At 35.9% G+C, this 15844-nt stretch overlaps 3 protein-coding genes across 3 annotated transcripts; all 3 read right to left on the bottom strand.

Moving 5' to 3' along the window:
- LOC147299035 (uncharacterized) lies at positions 1-3436 on the bottom strand. The gene is made up of 5 exons (XM_086241135.1): positions 3315-3436; positions 2932-3193; positions 2179-2390; positions 1156-1423; positions 1-457 (listed from the first exon to the last, which is right to left on the bottom strand). Exons 2-5 carry the CDS (start codon positions 3190-3192, stop codon positions 149-151), a joined length of 1050 nt encoding a protein of 349 aa, XP_086097261.1. The 5' UTR covers position 3193; positions 3315-3436; the 3' UTR covers positions 1-148.
- Positions 3437-9053: 5617 nt separating this feature from the next.
- On the bottom strand, positions 9054-12330 carry LOC147299034 (uncharacterized). Its single transcript, XM_086227781.1, has 6 exons — positions 12185-12330; positions 12008-12098; positions 11417-11670; positions 10782-10993; positions 10319-10586; positions 9054-9535 (listed from the first exon to the last, which is right to left on the bottom strand). Exons 3-6 carry the CDS (start codon positions 11666-11668, stop codon positions 9245-9247), a joined length of 1023 nt encoding a protein of 340 aa, XP_086083907.1. The 5' UTR covers positions 11669-11670; positions 12008-12098; positions 12185-12330; the 3' UTR covers positions 9054-9244.
- On the bottom strand, positions 11995-15765 carry LOC147299033 (pentatricopeptide repeat-containing protein At1g08070, chloroplastic-like). Its single transcript, XM_086229265.1, has 4 exons — positions 15723-15765; positions 13363-15014; positions 12185-12248; positions 11995-12098 (listed from the first exon to the last, which is right to left on the bottom strand). Exons 1-4 carry the CDS (start codon positions 15763-15765, stop codon positions 11995-11997), a joined length of 1863 nt encoding a protein of 620 aa, XP_086085391.1.
- Positions 15766-15844: the final 79 nt, after the last annotated feature.

The following is a 15844-nucleotide window of genomic DNA, read 5'->3' as shown; positions in this document are numbered from 1 at the left end:
TTGAAAGTCATCAGCCATTTGATTTCCATATTCATGACCATAAAGAAAACTAATCATTTCAGTTGCATCAAATCATACAATTTTACACAGGGGTTGGTAATTGATAAATCAGTACACATAAATAAAGAATTCTCTTTCTGAGCCATGGCTACTTGATAGAAGGTTCTTCTCCAAGTAAAAGTTCCCTGAAAATAGCTTGGCATAAACCACTCTCATGAATCATGAGATGACCACCATCAGCAACTTCATGATACCTTATCCAAGGTAGCTTCTTGACAACATATCTTTGCATTTCATATGGGACCAATTTATCTTCATGACCCTGCCAAAGGTGAACAGAGCCCTCATTTTGAGGAAATGGATTTTTCAGTTCCATTGGGTCGAATTCCCAATTTCCAAAATGCACCATCAGGTCCCTATGGAGGGATTCATAATCTCCTTGTTGTCTTATCTTATGCTGCAAAAGGAAACATAAATTTGTCATCAATATTAGTGACGTGAGAAACTTACCTCACATGTTGTATACAACAAGAGATATGTAAGTTTTAGTCTACAATGACACCTTGCTTTTGAGTTTTAATTGTTCACACCATGCTTACAAGTAATTAAAATTTTTGTGAATCAACAAATTAATAAAATTATTTGAAAAACATTTTTATACCACATCACTAATACATGGGAGACCCATTGACGCAAGTGCACCGACCCCACCTATATTAGTGATGTGGTACAACAATGTTGACCATATAGCATTACTAGTGAATGAAGTATTGCAATGAAAATGAACAAGTTTTTAAAGATAGTATCAGAATTAGTGTCTAATATGAGGATTATAATTTGGACAAAACTATTTGTACCACAATTTTAGTATCACATATACCACATGTTTATAATAGATATAATGCAAGTGGATCTCATCTTTATTAGATATATGGTATCTGAATTATCGTACATTTATTATTTTTCTTTTGTTAGTTGTTACATTGACATGGATCGAATGACAAATTTTAATTTTAACGCAATACGTTACTCACTAACTCTCCGTCACCATTTCAACTAAGGGCTAACACTTTTATTTAAGCCTTAAGTATGCTTTGACAAGATAACCAAAATGAAATTATTAATCGAAAATAGGAAGAGAAGATATACAGCTACCTCATCAGGCATAGGCACTTTTGGAAATTTCTTTATGGTTTGTACGTCGGGTTTGTTAAAGAGTATTGGGTGTCTTTGCAATATGGAAGAGTAAGGGAACAACTTCTGGGTCATCCACCAGTATAATAGTCCAGGCGCATGATGTGCAATGCGCTGTTTCCATTGATCTCTCTTAAGTTGCTTCTTAAAGACCTTGTTGGCCAGTTGAGGAGGAAAAGAGGGCCACCAAAAATTGATCACTGGAGCTATTAGAGTCACGCCAGTAAGCCTGCAGCCATATACCACTTGTGCAAATTAATTTAGTAAATTCTGCTAACTTCTATCATATATTGTATAAAATGATATTTTAGACAACCACTCAATCCGGCTTCAAAATGTTACTTTTTTAAATAATGGATCAACACCAACCAGGTATACCAAGTCAATATTTTCGTACATTCTAGGTAGGGTTGAAGTCAGAACTTAAAATTTAGATGGACTGAACTTTGAAAGGGAGTAGGGCTGAGATAAGGGACTAAATCAGACAAGATAAGTGGGCTGGAGATGAGGGTTACAGTGGATTAAAAATGAGGGTTTGGGTGGGCTCAAGATGGGAGCTAGGGTGTTGCGATCTTTTGGGTTCTAAAATATACTCAACGTGGTTATGCTTATGAGTTATGCACACGTGGCATCATTGTGACCTCCTGTCAGAGGCCATTTTTTTCTTTTAATTTTTGGCTTTAATTGATGATTAATAGGAAATACCCTTAGGCAAAAGGTAATGTGATGCCAACGTCGTGCAAAATTAATAGAGAAATTAATTTTTTAATGGTTTTGAGATTAAAGCGTTTAACAAAATTAAATTTAGAGAGTAAAGTGTCAAAAAATTTAGTATAAGAAGTAAAGTGTCAAATATAGAATAATTTAACGGTGGTGTATGTAATTAACTATAAAAAAAAGAGATATGCAATGATGACATTTACAATGTTTACTTCAATTTTTGTTTTTGGTTTTTTTTTTCTTGAAAAAGAGTAGGTAGCTTGCCTGTGTGGTATGTATTTGAGGCAAGCCCAAATTGGATAAGTTCCAATGGACATTCCAATGACGTAAAACTTAGGCCCTAGCTGCAACTGATCGGCCAGTTCTTGAATATCAAAAGCTTCACTTTTCACCGAGCGCTTTGGGTTTGGATCACTTTCACCATACCCAGCCCTATCAAATGTCACAATATATGCACTCAGCTCATCCGTCACTTCCTGCATGCCAAAACCCAATTAGATTCAATTTTGTTATGTTGTTCTTTTGGTGTATATATGAGCTCCAAGTCTTTAGATTTTGTAACTTTACTTTGCCAATGTATTCACCTATAAAATAGACTAAACTGTGAATCACCAATATAATAACTGAGAGTTTAATTGGCAGGCCATTCATTCCCATCATAATAGAGCATAAATTTCTTTAAATAAAAAAGAGGACTTATGCAATGGATTTTCATTAACATGGGCCGACCCAAAGGTAAGGCCAATAAGGCCTTTGGTTCGGGCCTCCTTCTAAACAATTCCCCACCCATTGAAACCCTTTTGAAGACCCATTTTGTTGTTTAAATAAGAGTCATAGTTCTAGGACATTATAATGTAGCTAAAGTGGATGACTACACTTTCTTTTGTGTCAAAATTAAAATATCACGGATGCTTCTCCTACATATATATATGATTAAAAATAATAAACACCAAATAACTTGGACTTAAATAAACTTGAAAAAAAATCTGGAATTTGAGAGTAGAGTAGAGTCCTCACTTGAGATAGGGGCAAATATATGTCCTTGGAGCTGTCAAATCCATGAACAAGGATGACTTTATACTTGGCCTGCTCTTTAAGAACACCCCTTTCTCTGTAAGCCAAATGCCTTCCATCACTGAGCCTAATTCTTGGTGAAGTCAACGGACTCCCATTTGGTGTCCCACATATTTTTGGAGGAGGTGGTTTTGTGCTCTGATATGCATAGAACACAACACCCACTATGAATACTGCAGATGCTGCCGTTGCAACATCAAGCATCCTGTGGAAAATGAAAAACAAATTTAAACCCAAGAATAAAGTAGAAAAAAATGAAAAAAGAGAAATCAGTTACAAAAGAATTATAATTTAGAGTACATTGGGCAATATAATGAAAAGTTCACCTGGAAAAGAGAGAAATTTGCTTAGGTTTTCGAAAAGCATGAAGCTAGCTTTTTTATTAGCTGTGCTCGTGTTTTTTCTTGTATTCGTGTTCATGCATTCATGTATGACCTTTAGGTGAACCTAATTCTTAGTCCATGTCCTTGAAGCATTGAAGCATTTCTACGAGTTCAAACCACAACCACAAATGTGACTGTCACTGTTATTATGATGTGGGAAATGTTTTCTAAAAGTCAATGGAGATTGACTGACCGATCCACTGTGAGGACTACCAATATTGCTAATAATAATAATTGGATGGGGAGGAAATATCCAATCTGGAATTTCTTTCAAGAAAGAAAAATAGCATTATACCAATAATTAGTTGATATTAAATAAGATATTGGATGACTCTAACCATTATGGTAGAGAAATGATGCTCAATTCAATAAATATGTTCACCTAAGTCATTTCACCAAATAATACATCAGTATATTAAAGGGACACAATTGAAAAGAGGACCAAATTAAAACTAAGGTCACACTACATAGACCAAAATATGGTCATTTGCTCTTAAATAAATGAAACTTTTACATTATTTGGTCAACAATATGATTTATTGAATAAATTTAGTAATCGTACATACCAGTACCATTTGCTAGGGTGACTACCTCATCAAATCTAGAGGTGTACAGTGGGCCGGAATGGGCCGGCTCATTTGTGCTTTGTGCCGTGCTTGAGCCGGCCGATTTAATAATTGGGCCGGATTAGGCCGGCCCAATTATTTTAAACCTTAAGCCCAACTCGACTCATGGCCCACCCAATCATGGGTCGTGTCGGGCCGTCCCGGCCCGATTAATTATTTTAAGTTTATATTATTGTTTAATAAATCAAATAGTCTTTGATGTCATTCCATTTTTTATCAAATTTTTTAATTTTCTATTACTTTTATTCTATTTTCTATCCAATTTCACCACCAAAATAAAAATAAAAAATTGAAACAAGGCTAATAGTAAATTTTTTAAAAAATAAAATTAAAAAATACTAGTATAAACGGGCTGGCCCAAACTCATAACGGGCTCGAGTCGGCCCAACACAAAATGGGCTCGGGCCGGGCCGGCCCAACGGGATAGAAAACATTGGCCCAGTATGGGCCGGGCTCAACTCGGCCCACTTATTAACGAGCCGAGCCCACTTTAAATGGGCTGGCCCGGCCCATTATACACCTCTAACGAGCGCTTTGGGTTTGGATCATTTTTACAGTTTCACCATACCCAACTCTATCAAATGTTACAATATATGCACTCAGCTCATCCATCACTTCCTGCATGCCAAAACCCAATCAGATTCAATTTTGTTATCTTGTTTTTTGGAACTCGTTCTGAAAAATTATTGGTTGTAACCAATACACCGACACGTGGTGTAACCAATCTAACGTATAAGGGTATTATTGGACGGTATATTTATATTAGTAAGATATAGTATTTATAACATTCACATATATTATGACACGTTGGATTAATTACATCACTTGGCAGTGTATCGGTTACACAAACTAATTTCTCGTTCTTTTGGTGTATTTATGAGCTCCAAGTCTTTAGATTTTGTAACTTTACTTTGATCTATAAAATAGACTAAACTGTAAATCACCAATATAATAACTGAGAGTTTAAATGGCAGGCCATTCATGCTAAAGAACGTTTTAGGGTTAAAATTCTTAATGCCTTTATTCATTTCTTAAAAGGGTATTTATACAACCATACAAACTCTCCTATTTACTTAAGGAGTAATTACACAAGTAAATCCACAATTCCTAATATTACACATAAACCCAAACTAACTAGGAAATCTAACACTCCTCTTCAAGTTGGTGCATAGACGTCATATATGTCCAACTTGCCAAGGACACTAGTAAGGACACTAGTAAAAACTCTACCACATACGGCTTTAGTGAGAACATTAGCTAATTGGTCTTCATAATTCACGAACGAAAAATCAACAATCCCAGCTTCCAACTTCTCTTTAATGTGTCGATCAATCTCAACATGTTTTGTTCTGTCATGTTGAACTGGATTGTGAGCAATTTCAATTGCTGACTTATTATCACAAAATAACTTTATAGCAACCTTAGGTTTATAACCCAAATCAGTCAACAACCTCTTCAACCACAAGAGTTCACATATGCTATTAGCCATTCCTCTATACTCAGCATCTACACTAGATCTTGACACCACTTGTTATTTCTTACTTTTCCAAGTAACAAGATTTCCACCAACAAAAGTAAAATACCCAGCAGTAGATCTTCTATCATCAGAGGAACCAGCCCAGTCAGCATCTGTATATCCCATAACATCCAGACGACCATGCTTTGCAAACAATAACCCTTTACTAGGAGCAGTCTTCAAGTCCCTCAAAATATGCTCTACCCCATCCATATGTAACTTTCGGGGAATCATGCATAAACTGATTTGCCACATTGATAGCATACGCGATATTAGGATGAGTATGAGCCAAATAGATTAATCTCCCTACAAGTCTCTGATATCTCCTCTTATCAGTAGGAGAAGAAGCATAACCTTCAAACAGTCTGTGATTATGTTCAATTGGTGTATCAAGAGGCTTACAGGCCAGCATACCTGTTTCAGTCAAAAGATCAAACACATACTTTCTTTGAGACAAGAAGATGCCATGTGAAGATCAATCAGGGTCATCAAAGTAAATTCTTTATCTAAGTACAAAAGAATCCCAAAAGAATTTTAGTCATTGTGCTTGCATGTTGTTGACATCACCAATATTCAATTTTTAAAATTACATATAAGTCAATAACCATATTCATTTTTTAATTAGTAACTGTGTGACAGTCGATGACTGTCACACATTTACCATTTTTATATTTTTTAATTGGTAATTGTCACATAATTACTCTTTTTAATTGATAACTATCACACAATTATCTTTTTTTAATTGAAAACTGTCACACAATTACTGTTTTTATACTTTACACAACCACCATTTTTAAAATTGAGTCAAAATATTATAGGGCATGATAGTAATTTAATACTAGGAATATTATAGGGCCACTCAAATTGGGCTAAGCTCATTGACTATTATGTAATTAGCAAATATTTGCATGTGACCATTATGACCCGGAACCCAATTAAATTGTATTTTGACTATTATGAAATTTTTTAATATTTTATTAATTTATTTGTAAATTTGGCATTCTTTCCATATCTAGAATCCAAGATTGAGAAAAATATATAAAGCAGCTGAAAAGTAGTATAAGTAGAGGAGATAAAAACTTGTGCGAAATGGGGTATACCCCTCATGCTCTCACTGATCACCTAACGGTCCTAACATGACTAGCATGTGACCAGGGGCGGATCCATTGAGGGACGAGTGAAGAATGTTGCCCCCACTCACCATCTTCTCCATCCAGGAATGCCCAGCTTGTCTTTGAAGTTTTCATGAGGGATGGGGACAAGTTGCTTAATTAACAAAATGCCCCAAAGAGAGGCTGGTTAGGGAAATGGGGAGGGAATCCATGTCACAAACCATGCTTTAAGAAGTAGTTAATTTATAACATACTCTCATGGCTCAGCATCTGTCATATTATTCCATCCATTAATTACTTAAGGAAAACAATTAATTTATAGTCAAGCTAGTTATAAAATGATTTAGTCCTGTCTTCAACAAACTATACCAACTTTCTTCAACAAAACGTACTGCTCCAACATTATTACTGAAACATCAAGAAGAAGAAGGTCTGAGTTCAAATCTCTCTCTTGGAGCTAGCCTACTATGTATCAAAAAAACATCAAGAAGAAAGCACCAGGCACAACTTTTGCTTCCAAGTTTTTCATTCTAGTAGCTATTTCGTAATGATGTAAAGCACACTACTAGTCTGCTAGTCTTTTATCCCCATAATCATAGATTTACTATTTCATGTTTCAGATAAATCTCTGCAAAAGGTGCCATCCAGCGCAAGGAGTTGGACGCCTTTCCATTTCTTAGTCGGAGGATTTGGTGGACAATTGGGTCAGGTAAGCGAGGCCGTACTCTGTCTGCGGCCATAGCGTTATGGAGACGATAATGCTTAAGGAGGAGAATAGGAGCTCTTATTTATAAGGGGAAAATTCTTGAAAGTTGAAACCCTCAACTACAACCAATAGGAAACCTCGTTTTTTTTTTTTAATGGAGATAAATGACGACATAGTTACTAAGGGAAAAAAAAATTGAATTTGAAACATGTATCTCCAACATTATGAAAAAAAATATCACTACACTAATAACTAGTTGGTATTTTTCTCTCTATTACCTTCGAGATATGACCGGCCAAAAAAAACCTTTGAGATATAGTTGAGTTACCATAAGCCCTATTACAATTGTGACTTTGAATTTTTATGAATTTTATACAATCACAATTATGACTTGGAGCTGAAGTTCATAAAAATTTAAACTTTATAAGGGTTAATTTAAAGTTTATAAGGATTGAAGTTCATAAAAATTTAAAGTTTATAAAAAGTTGGTTGAAGTTTATAAATCTCTAGGTTGAAGCTCATAAAAATTTAAACTTTATAAAAGTTTAAATCTTTTGATTGTATTTGGAGATGAAGTCCTACAACCTAAAGATTAAACATTAAAGCTTAAGCCTCATAAACACTGAAAAAATAACAAATGAATTAAATTGTGACTGTCTTAGTAAAAAAGTTGTGACGTACTATTGTATAGTCACATAGTTGAGTTTGTAACAAAAAAATATTTATTTTTTCGAGCGTAGAACCATATTTTTCAAAATTGAAACTTTGAACTGAAATTTAGTATCTAAAGTAAAATGACACAAAATTTTAGTAGTTAAAATGAAAAATAAAAATAAAAATTTATTACCTAAAGTCAACAAACCTTATAACTTTCTAAATTTCCTTAAAAAAATTATAATTTTCTGAATAAATTTAATAATAGAAAATTAGAATTAAATACCAAATGTCAATAATTTTTTAATAAAGCAGTAAGACACTAATTTTTTTTAGTTTAGGTACTAACCTAGAGTAAAACATTTTGGATTAGGTCACAAATCAGTTTGTTATACAGTTGTGACTGTTGAACAGTTACAATTGTAATTGTCGAACAGTCACAGTTGTGACTATTTAAAATTTATAAAAAATCCAAATTTTTAAGGGTTTCATACTTTTGATTTAGGTTTAGGAGATAAAATCCTATAACCCAAAAACTAAATATTAAAGTTTAAGCCTTACAAATATTGAAAAAACAACAAATCAATAAAAAAGTTATGACTGTTAGACAGTCACAGTTCGATATAACTATGTTTTTTAAAGTTGGTACCTAAACTGAAATTTAGTACTTAAAGTGAAATGACATAAATGTTTTAGTAGTTAAAATGAAAAAACATTATAATTTGGTATTTAAAGATAATGAACCTATTTAATAATGGTAACAGTACTCATTTGCTAGGTTGACAGGTGACTATCTCATAATTAAAAGCTATTTTTTTCTCTTTCTAGCCTAAATAGAGGTGCCTAGTTGGGCCTACGTCAAAAGTTTTGGCTTTATTGTTTATTGGGCCTGCGTCCCTCTATTCTACTAATCTGGGCCTAGGCCGGGGTCTCTCGGCCCATATTAGTTTGTTTCTAGCCTTTGGGTCTTCGGCCCCCATGTAACCAAAGAAAACAGAAATGTTGCCTTTGTCCTTTTTGTTCTACTGGCAAAACGCTACAGTTTTTATATTCTAAGTGCCAGAGAAGTAGGCTGTTAAAGTCTTATTTTGCAATTTAACACCATGACTTTTACAGAAATTTCTTTTGTGTGATACACATTGCAGCATTCAAGAAAGACTTGCTACTGCAAACAGCATCAAGAGTTTATTCAACAACATACTACATATTAGGCCTACTATCAACTTATCAAGTATCAACATGACAATATATATAGGAGCTTATCCAAGCAAAAGTGCCTTTAAAACGGCTTCACACAGATTACTCTCAAAAATAAGCAAATGCCCGTAATCAGAAACTTCGTGATACTGAATCCAGGGAAGCTTCTCTGAGATATAACGGTTTAGTTTATAAGGAATGATCTTATCTTCATAGCCTTGCCAAATGTGAACTGAACCCTCATTGTCAGGGAATGGATTGTTCATGTCCATGGGGTCAAATTCCCATTTTCCATATCCGGCCAGTAGGTCTCGGTACAGGGATTCATGATTTCCTTGCTGTCGGATCTTTTCCTGATGGTTACAACATAACAATTAGCACATCCCAAAAGAATAATCTCAACTCATTTTTCGTTCGAGTAAGATGACCAATGACTAGAAGAGTAACATGTAACATGATATACTATAGTTAAGTGTTAATTATATTAATAGAGTGTTCTCCTCAGAGCTGTAGTTTCAGTAAAACTAAATTGAATGTAAATATGTTTAGACAATTTAATCAACCTAGAAAGCTGCTGAAGCTTGTAGAAGATTTTTGTTGAGATTTTTAAATAGCATTGGTGATATAGACTATAAGCTAGTTGTCCACGTGTCACTTCGCCTAGTCATCACACATTTGTTAGTTTGTTGTAGAGTCTGTTATACTAGACCTTTGTAAGTTAAGCCTATAAAAGAAAAGGCTCAGTGTATCAGTTATTCAATTAATGAAAATCATATTTTTCCCAAACACTTGGAGTTTTTCTCTGTGATTTTCTCTCACTTTCTTGGTACCACTAAAACAAATACCCTAAGCAGACCACACTCCCACTTTTGGGTTTGATGCAAGGAAAATCTTTAATAAACCCCAGGTAGTCTAACGCTAAGCTATAAATTCAAATTTCGAAAAGCATGTATGTGTGTTAGAATCTAAAACAATTCTTGACTTGCGTCCATTTAAGTTTTTGGGCGAACAGTGGTAAACCAACAAAATTATTCAACATTAAAAGATATTCCAAAACCTCACAATGTAATTGCAAAAGGGCAAAAAGCAAATGACATGTTCAGTAATGTGGTGAGACAATGAGGAAATTTGAGTACCTGACCAATACTTAGAGCTTCTGAGACTTTTGGCAACATCTCTAAATCTTTGCGGCAGAAAATTCCCATATTTCCAGCCATGATACTTAATGCATGGAACCATTTTTGAGTCATCCACCAATGGCACAACCAAGGGGTGTAATGTACAACGCGAAAAGTCCACCGGTCTCTTAGGGGCAGCCTCCCAAGGGACTCTCTGGATAGATTAGCAGGAAACCCAGGCCACCAGTAGTTAACAAAAGGAACTACCAGGGAAGCTCCTGACAATCTGCAAATGATGTGTGGACAATATGTAAGATGCAAGCTTTCCTAAAATACGAAAATCAGGTACCCTATCACGTGTCAACCGGGGAAAATTCCCCAATTTTCGAGTTAATAATGTCATTCACACCTCAACTCGAGAATTGGGGGATTTCCCAGGTTGGGGTGTGACATAGCTTGGTTGTTGAATTAAGTAGCATGCCTGTGCGGAATGTATTTCAAGCAACTCCAGACAGGGTAGCCTCCCATTGAGACTCCAATTACATAAAACTTAGACCCAATCTGCAACTTGTCAGCTAGTTCTTGAATATCAAATGCTTCACTCTTCACAGAGCGTTGTGGATACGGATCACTCTCTCCATAACCAGCTCTGTCGAAGAACAGGAAATATATCCCTAACTCCTCAATAAGTTCCTGACAATCAATACATATTCAGAAGTTAACAATGTTTCACAGTGAATTTAAGAGAACCTACTGGAAGGCATTCCACTTCTATCAAAGTGGGGATCAGAGTGAGTTACAGTAATGATGCAATAGAATGTAAACATTTAGACCTGATGCATCTTCCAAATTGGGCAAATAGAAGACCAGAGATAAGTTCAATATTGGCATTCAACTCCAAGAATTTTGAATTAATTTCTACTTTATAACTTAAATAACAGTAAACAACAAAAGAAATGTAATTTCTTTTCCTAATATTCCATGGAAACATAAATTAAGTGCTCCTATTTAGCTATCCAACATATCAGCTCAGTGTTGCTGCATATCCATCCCATTGGAAATAGTTATATGTTATAACAAGGCATGCATGGATTTAAAAGCAAAGTTAGTTCATACTTGTGTGACAGGTAAATTCAAATCTTTGGAACTGTCAAAGCCATGAATGATGATGATCTTGTGTTTAGCCTCTTCTTTTGGAACTCCAAGCTCCCTGTAGGCCAAATGCCTACCATCACTGAGTTTCACTCTTGGTGAAGTTACCGGAGGACCGCCAGGTGATCCACAAATTTTAGGAGGGGGAGGCTTTAATGCCTGATAAGCCCACCCTAGAAATCCCACTGTCAAGGCTACTGCTATTGGTGCAAACATTGCTGGAAGAAATTAAATAGTACCACAGAATTAGAATCTACCATGTTAGTGACACAATAATATAACAAATAATGATAAGGATCAACTGATTTTCTCTAGTTATATGAGTTCAATTCATATAATTAGAACTCTCTCAAGATAGAATGTATTCCTAACATATATTACATAACTGCTTAATTCAAAAGAATGCAACTCAATTTTTGAACAATTAGCTGCTAAAAATACCAGGTCAGTTCTTGAAATACAAAATTGTTCAAGTCCATGAAAATCAGAATTTCTGAAAACTATGACAACACACTAGAAAGGATCAAGAGAAAAGGGAAGAATCAAGAAACCCACCTGAAAAAGCTGAAAAGAAGTGGGTCTCGTTCTGGTCCTTCTGGTGTGAGATCCCTGGCTGAGGAAGCTGAGACCTTCTTGCTCAACCCACCTAGCAAGTGAATATCGAAACAATTAGAAAGACAAAAAGAATTAAATTAGTAATCCCCAAACACATGGAAGAAGCAAAAAACACACCCAAGGAAAGTTTGGAAGAAATGGGTTTGGCTCTGTTCTTGCTCATCCCACCTACCACTTCCCACTAACAACAAGCACAGCAGTCACAAGTACAGACAAATAAAGAAGACCCGCAAGAGAACGTGAACCACAAAATCACATGAATTAGTGAGTGACACTGGAAACAGGGTAAAGAAGAAACGTGCACAACTGAACAACATGCATTTAAAGGCTTTCCACTCCTGATTTTGAATTTGGATAAGATATGTCTCCACAATTAATTTACAATAATGTTATGGAAGAGAATGTTGTGGACCACAGTGGGAGGTTAGAACTTACAAGTAAAGTTACGTGATTACTATATCAGTTTTAACTTTTGAACAACCTACTATTAAATTTTTCACGAGATCATGCACAAAATAGATCAATACTTTAAGAAGAGAACAACTTAATTCATTTAACTTAATCCATTTTAAGTGGACCATTTTATGATTTAGTCTAAACGATTGAGGATTAATAACTCAAAATTCTATATTTTAAACCCTAATCCTCAAAAATAATACTAAATCTTACTAAAATTATAAACCCCAAATGTAACTTATAATAATTACAATCTAATTCAAAAATAAAAAAAGTAAGCATTTGAATGCCCTACTAGGGTATTCGAATACTTGAACGACATCATTATAATAAATTAAATAACAACAGCCTCTGCTTGGGACCGAAAATTAAATACAACTTTTGCTTGGATTTGTAACTCAAACTTTAATGCTTTAAGCTAATTCACTATCATATTTATGATGATTTTCATTACGAAAATGGGTTCTGTTTTAATGTTCTCACACAATGGCTGAACAACTTATTTTGTTTTATCTTACTCCTTTTCATTTCTTTTAATTATACATTTTAACAATAATCACACTACCATCTATAAAAAATTCACAACACTATATAGAAAAATTACATTTCCTTTTGATGGCATTGCAGGCTGCATGTGTCTGCCTCATGAATTAGATACATGAACCATATAGTATTGAGTGAATATTGCTTATATGCTAACTAAAACTACACTACCAAAAGTCTTTGCAGGAGCAGGAACCATTCTCAAATTGATGGAATCGATTTTGGTCTCTCACAACAATTCTGCGGTTGTAAAACCCAGAAACAAGTTTAATAAAGGAATGGCAATCACAGCAAACCCTTAAGTTCTTCACTATATGAATAGAAGCACCCTTGTTTGTGTTTATTAGTCCAAATGCAAGTGCCATCTTCTCACTGTGAAGAGCAAGTGAGGTCTCTTTGCTCTCCTCTTCAATATCCAGAAGAACTTGAGTCAGGTCAGGTTTATATCCTTCCAATTTCAACCTAGAGACCACCTCCTCTATCTTGGAAAGAACCTCAACACCATATTTAACATCCATTTCCTTGCCCACAAGGAATTCATGAACCTTCCCATTGACAAGGATTGAACTGGATCCTGGAATCTTTCTCACTCCCCTCTGCTTCATCATCAATCTAACCTTGCCCACATCGTCCCATCTCCCGACTTTGGCATAAAGATTCGAGAGGAGAATGTAACAACTTGAGTCTTCTGGGGCCAACTCTATGGCCTGGAGGGCAGCACTTTCCCCAAGTGCAACATCACCATGCCTCGTGCAAGCGCTGAGAAGAGCCTTCCAAACTATAACATCAGCCTCCATGGGCATGTTCTGGATAACCTTGACGGCATCCTCTAAGTGCCCTGCTCTACCTAAGAGATCAATAATGCACCCATAATGCGGAATGTTAGGAACAATTTTGTACTTCTCCTGCATGAGTTTGAAACAGAATTGACCCTCATCAACTAGACCTCCATGGTTACAAGCACTTAGAAGTCCCAAGAAAGTGATCTCATCGGACTCAATTTCTTTTCTTTTCATGTCAAGGAAAATCTCCAGAGCTTCTTGACCAAGGCCATGCGTTGCAAGGCCAGAGATCATACAATTCCAGTCCCCAATGTTTTTATAATGAGATACATTTTTGAAGACATGGTAGGCATTTTCTATATGCCCACACTTAGCATACATGTCTATAAGAGCTGATGCAATAAACCCAGAACTCAACTTAATCTTATTTGTAGAAATGTAAGTATGTATCCACTTGCCTTCCTCAACAAAACCCAAGTCAGCAATGGCGGAGAGAACACTAACAAGGGCAGGGGGATCAGGTCGAATGCCGAAATTCAACATTTCCCTAAACAAACCCAAAGCTTCCTTCGGACGGTGATTGAATACATATGCTGAAATCATTGATGTCCAAGTAACCACATCTTTATGATTCATTGTCCTAAATACCTCCTCAGCAAGCTCACACTTCCCATACTTGCCATACCCATCAATCATTGCATTACATGAAACCATATCCCTTTCCGGATTCTTATTGAAAAGTCCCTGAGCCAACTCAATCTCCCCCATCCTCAAACAACCTGTAATCAGTGAATTCCAAGAAATCACGTCTCTTTCAGGCATTCCATCAAAAACCCTCTTGGCCAACTCGATCTCTCCCAGCTCCGAGTACATCCTAACCAACGAATTCGACACATACGGATCGAACAATAACTGGGTTTTCAAGATATGGCCGTGAACTTGCTGCCCCTCCTCCAAAGCACGTGACTTGCCGCACGCTTTTAGTACAGCAGGGAGAGAAAACTCGACCCCATCCAATTTTTCCAAAGAAGAAAGCATATGAGCATAGAGGACTACAGCTTGCAATGAATTTGAACTGTCAGAAACATCCTTTATGAGTGAGAAAAATGCGAAGGGATTGGGGTCTTGGACTCGATGAAAGACAGACAAAGCGTGGTCTAGGCTACCTGCAGAGAGAGAACAAAAGGAGGAGATGAGTTTGGTTATGATGAATGTGTGACTGACGAGGTTTGTTTTGATTATGTGGGCGTGAAGTTGGCGGAGTTCAGACATGGTTTTACATTTCTCAAGCATTGGGAGGGTTTGGGTCACAAGCATGAAGGGAAGAGGACCTGGAGTGGTTGTACTTGTCATGGTACAAATTTGGAAACTGAACCTTCCCGCTCTGCAATGGAAGGGTTTATGAGATTTTACCTTATTGGTTTATTAGACAAAAAAAAAAAAAAAAAAACTTTATTGGTTTGGCCACGTGGCACTGGACAAGATGGACTTTGGGCCCAAGAGGCTTGCAGGTGGAAAGCCAACTAAACTTATTTTGTCCAAGACAAAGGCCGATAAGGTCGGGTTCATTGCATAAAACCGAATGACCCCATAAAGTCCAAATCATGTTGACACATTATTGATGAAGGCATAGCCCTCCTTTATTGGGTGTCAAGTCAAACTGCACCTACAAGTATAACAGGGCAGACACAGTCTGATGAGGTAATTAAGACCAGATAAGCTGGAATTCGGAAAATTTATTGAATTTTCAAGACAATGTTAAATGGAATCTGACTTCATCGGAGTACCTTTGGGTAACATCCCCGAATCCCCCAGTCATGCTCTTATAATTGTTGATCAAGAGCTGGTATCAAACCAAGATTAAACCAAATTACCTGACTTGGCATCTCGAAAAATCTTACCACCGTTATTATCCATTGGTGTTATTTTGAAGGCCAAATTTGTAGTTCTATTTTCTAGTTGTTTTGCCCTTTTTTTTTTTATGTTAATAATTATA

The sequence above is a fragment of the Dryas octopetala genome, chromosome 1 (assembly GCF_963921425.1).
Source record: "Dryas octopetala chromosome 1, drDryOcto1.1, whole genome shotgun sequence".
In the NCBI taxonomy this organism is placed as follows: Eukaryota; Viridiplantae; Streptophyta; class Magnoliopsida; order Rosales; family Rosaceae; genus Dryas; species Dryas octopetala.
Note: the sequence above shows the minus strand (reverse complement) of the source record. Positions and strands in the feature narration are given on the sequence as shown.

What these genes read in the sequence shown, in the direction of transcription:
- LOC147299033 (XM_086229265.1), bottom strand. Translation starts at nt 15,765, where the DNA reads ATGGATAATAACGGTGGTAAGATTTTTCGAGATGCCAAGTCAG. An exon ending in TTTTCGAGATGCCAAGTCAG is followed by an intron (nt 15,015 to 15,722) that starts GTAATTTGGTTT and finishes CTCTCTCTGCAG; the next exon opens with GTAGCCTAGACCACGCTTTG. An exon ending in TTCTTCCAAACTTTCCTTGG is followed by an intron (nt 12,099 to 12,184) that starts GTGTGTTTTTTG and finishes TTCACTTGCTAG; the next exon opens with GTGGGTTGAGCAAGAAGGTC.
- LOC147299035 (XM_086241135.1), bottom strand. Translation starts at nt 3,192, where the DNA reads ATGCTTGATGTTGCAACGGCAGCATCTGCAGTATTCATAGTGGGTGTT. An exon ending in TATATTTGCCCCTATCTCAA is followed by an intron (nt 2,391 to 2,931) that starts GTGAGGACTCTA and finishes TTTGGCATGCAG; the next exon opens with GAAGTGACGGATGAGCTGAG. An exon ending in AAGTGCCTATGCCTGATGAG is followed by an intron (nt 458 to 1,155) that starts GTAGCTGTATAT and finishes TTCCTTTTGCAG; the next exon opens with CATAAGATAAGACAACAAGG.
- LOC147299034 (XM_086227781.1), bottom strand. Translation starts at nt 11,668, where the DNA reads ATGTTTGCACCAATAGCAGTAGCCTTGACAGTGGGATTTCTAGGGTGG. An exon ending in TGAATTTACCTGTCACACAA is followed by an intron (nt 10,994 to 11,416) that starts GTATGAACTAAC and finishes ATTGATTGTCAG; the next exon opens with GAACTTATTGAGGAGTTAGG. An exon ending in AAGCTCTAAGTATTGGTCAG is followed by an intron (nt 9,536 to 10,318) that starts GTACTCAAATTT and finishes TGTAACCATCAG; the next exon opens with GAAAAGATCCGACAGCAAGG.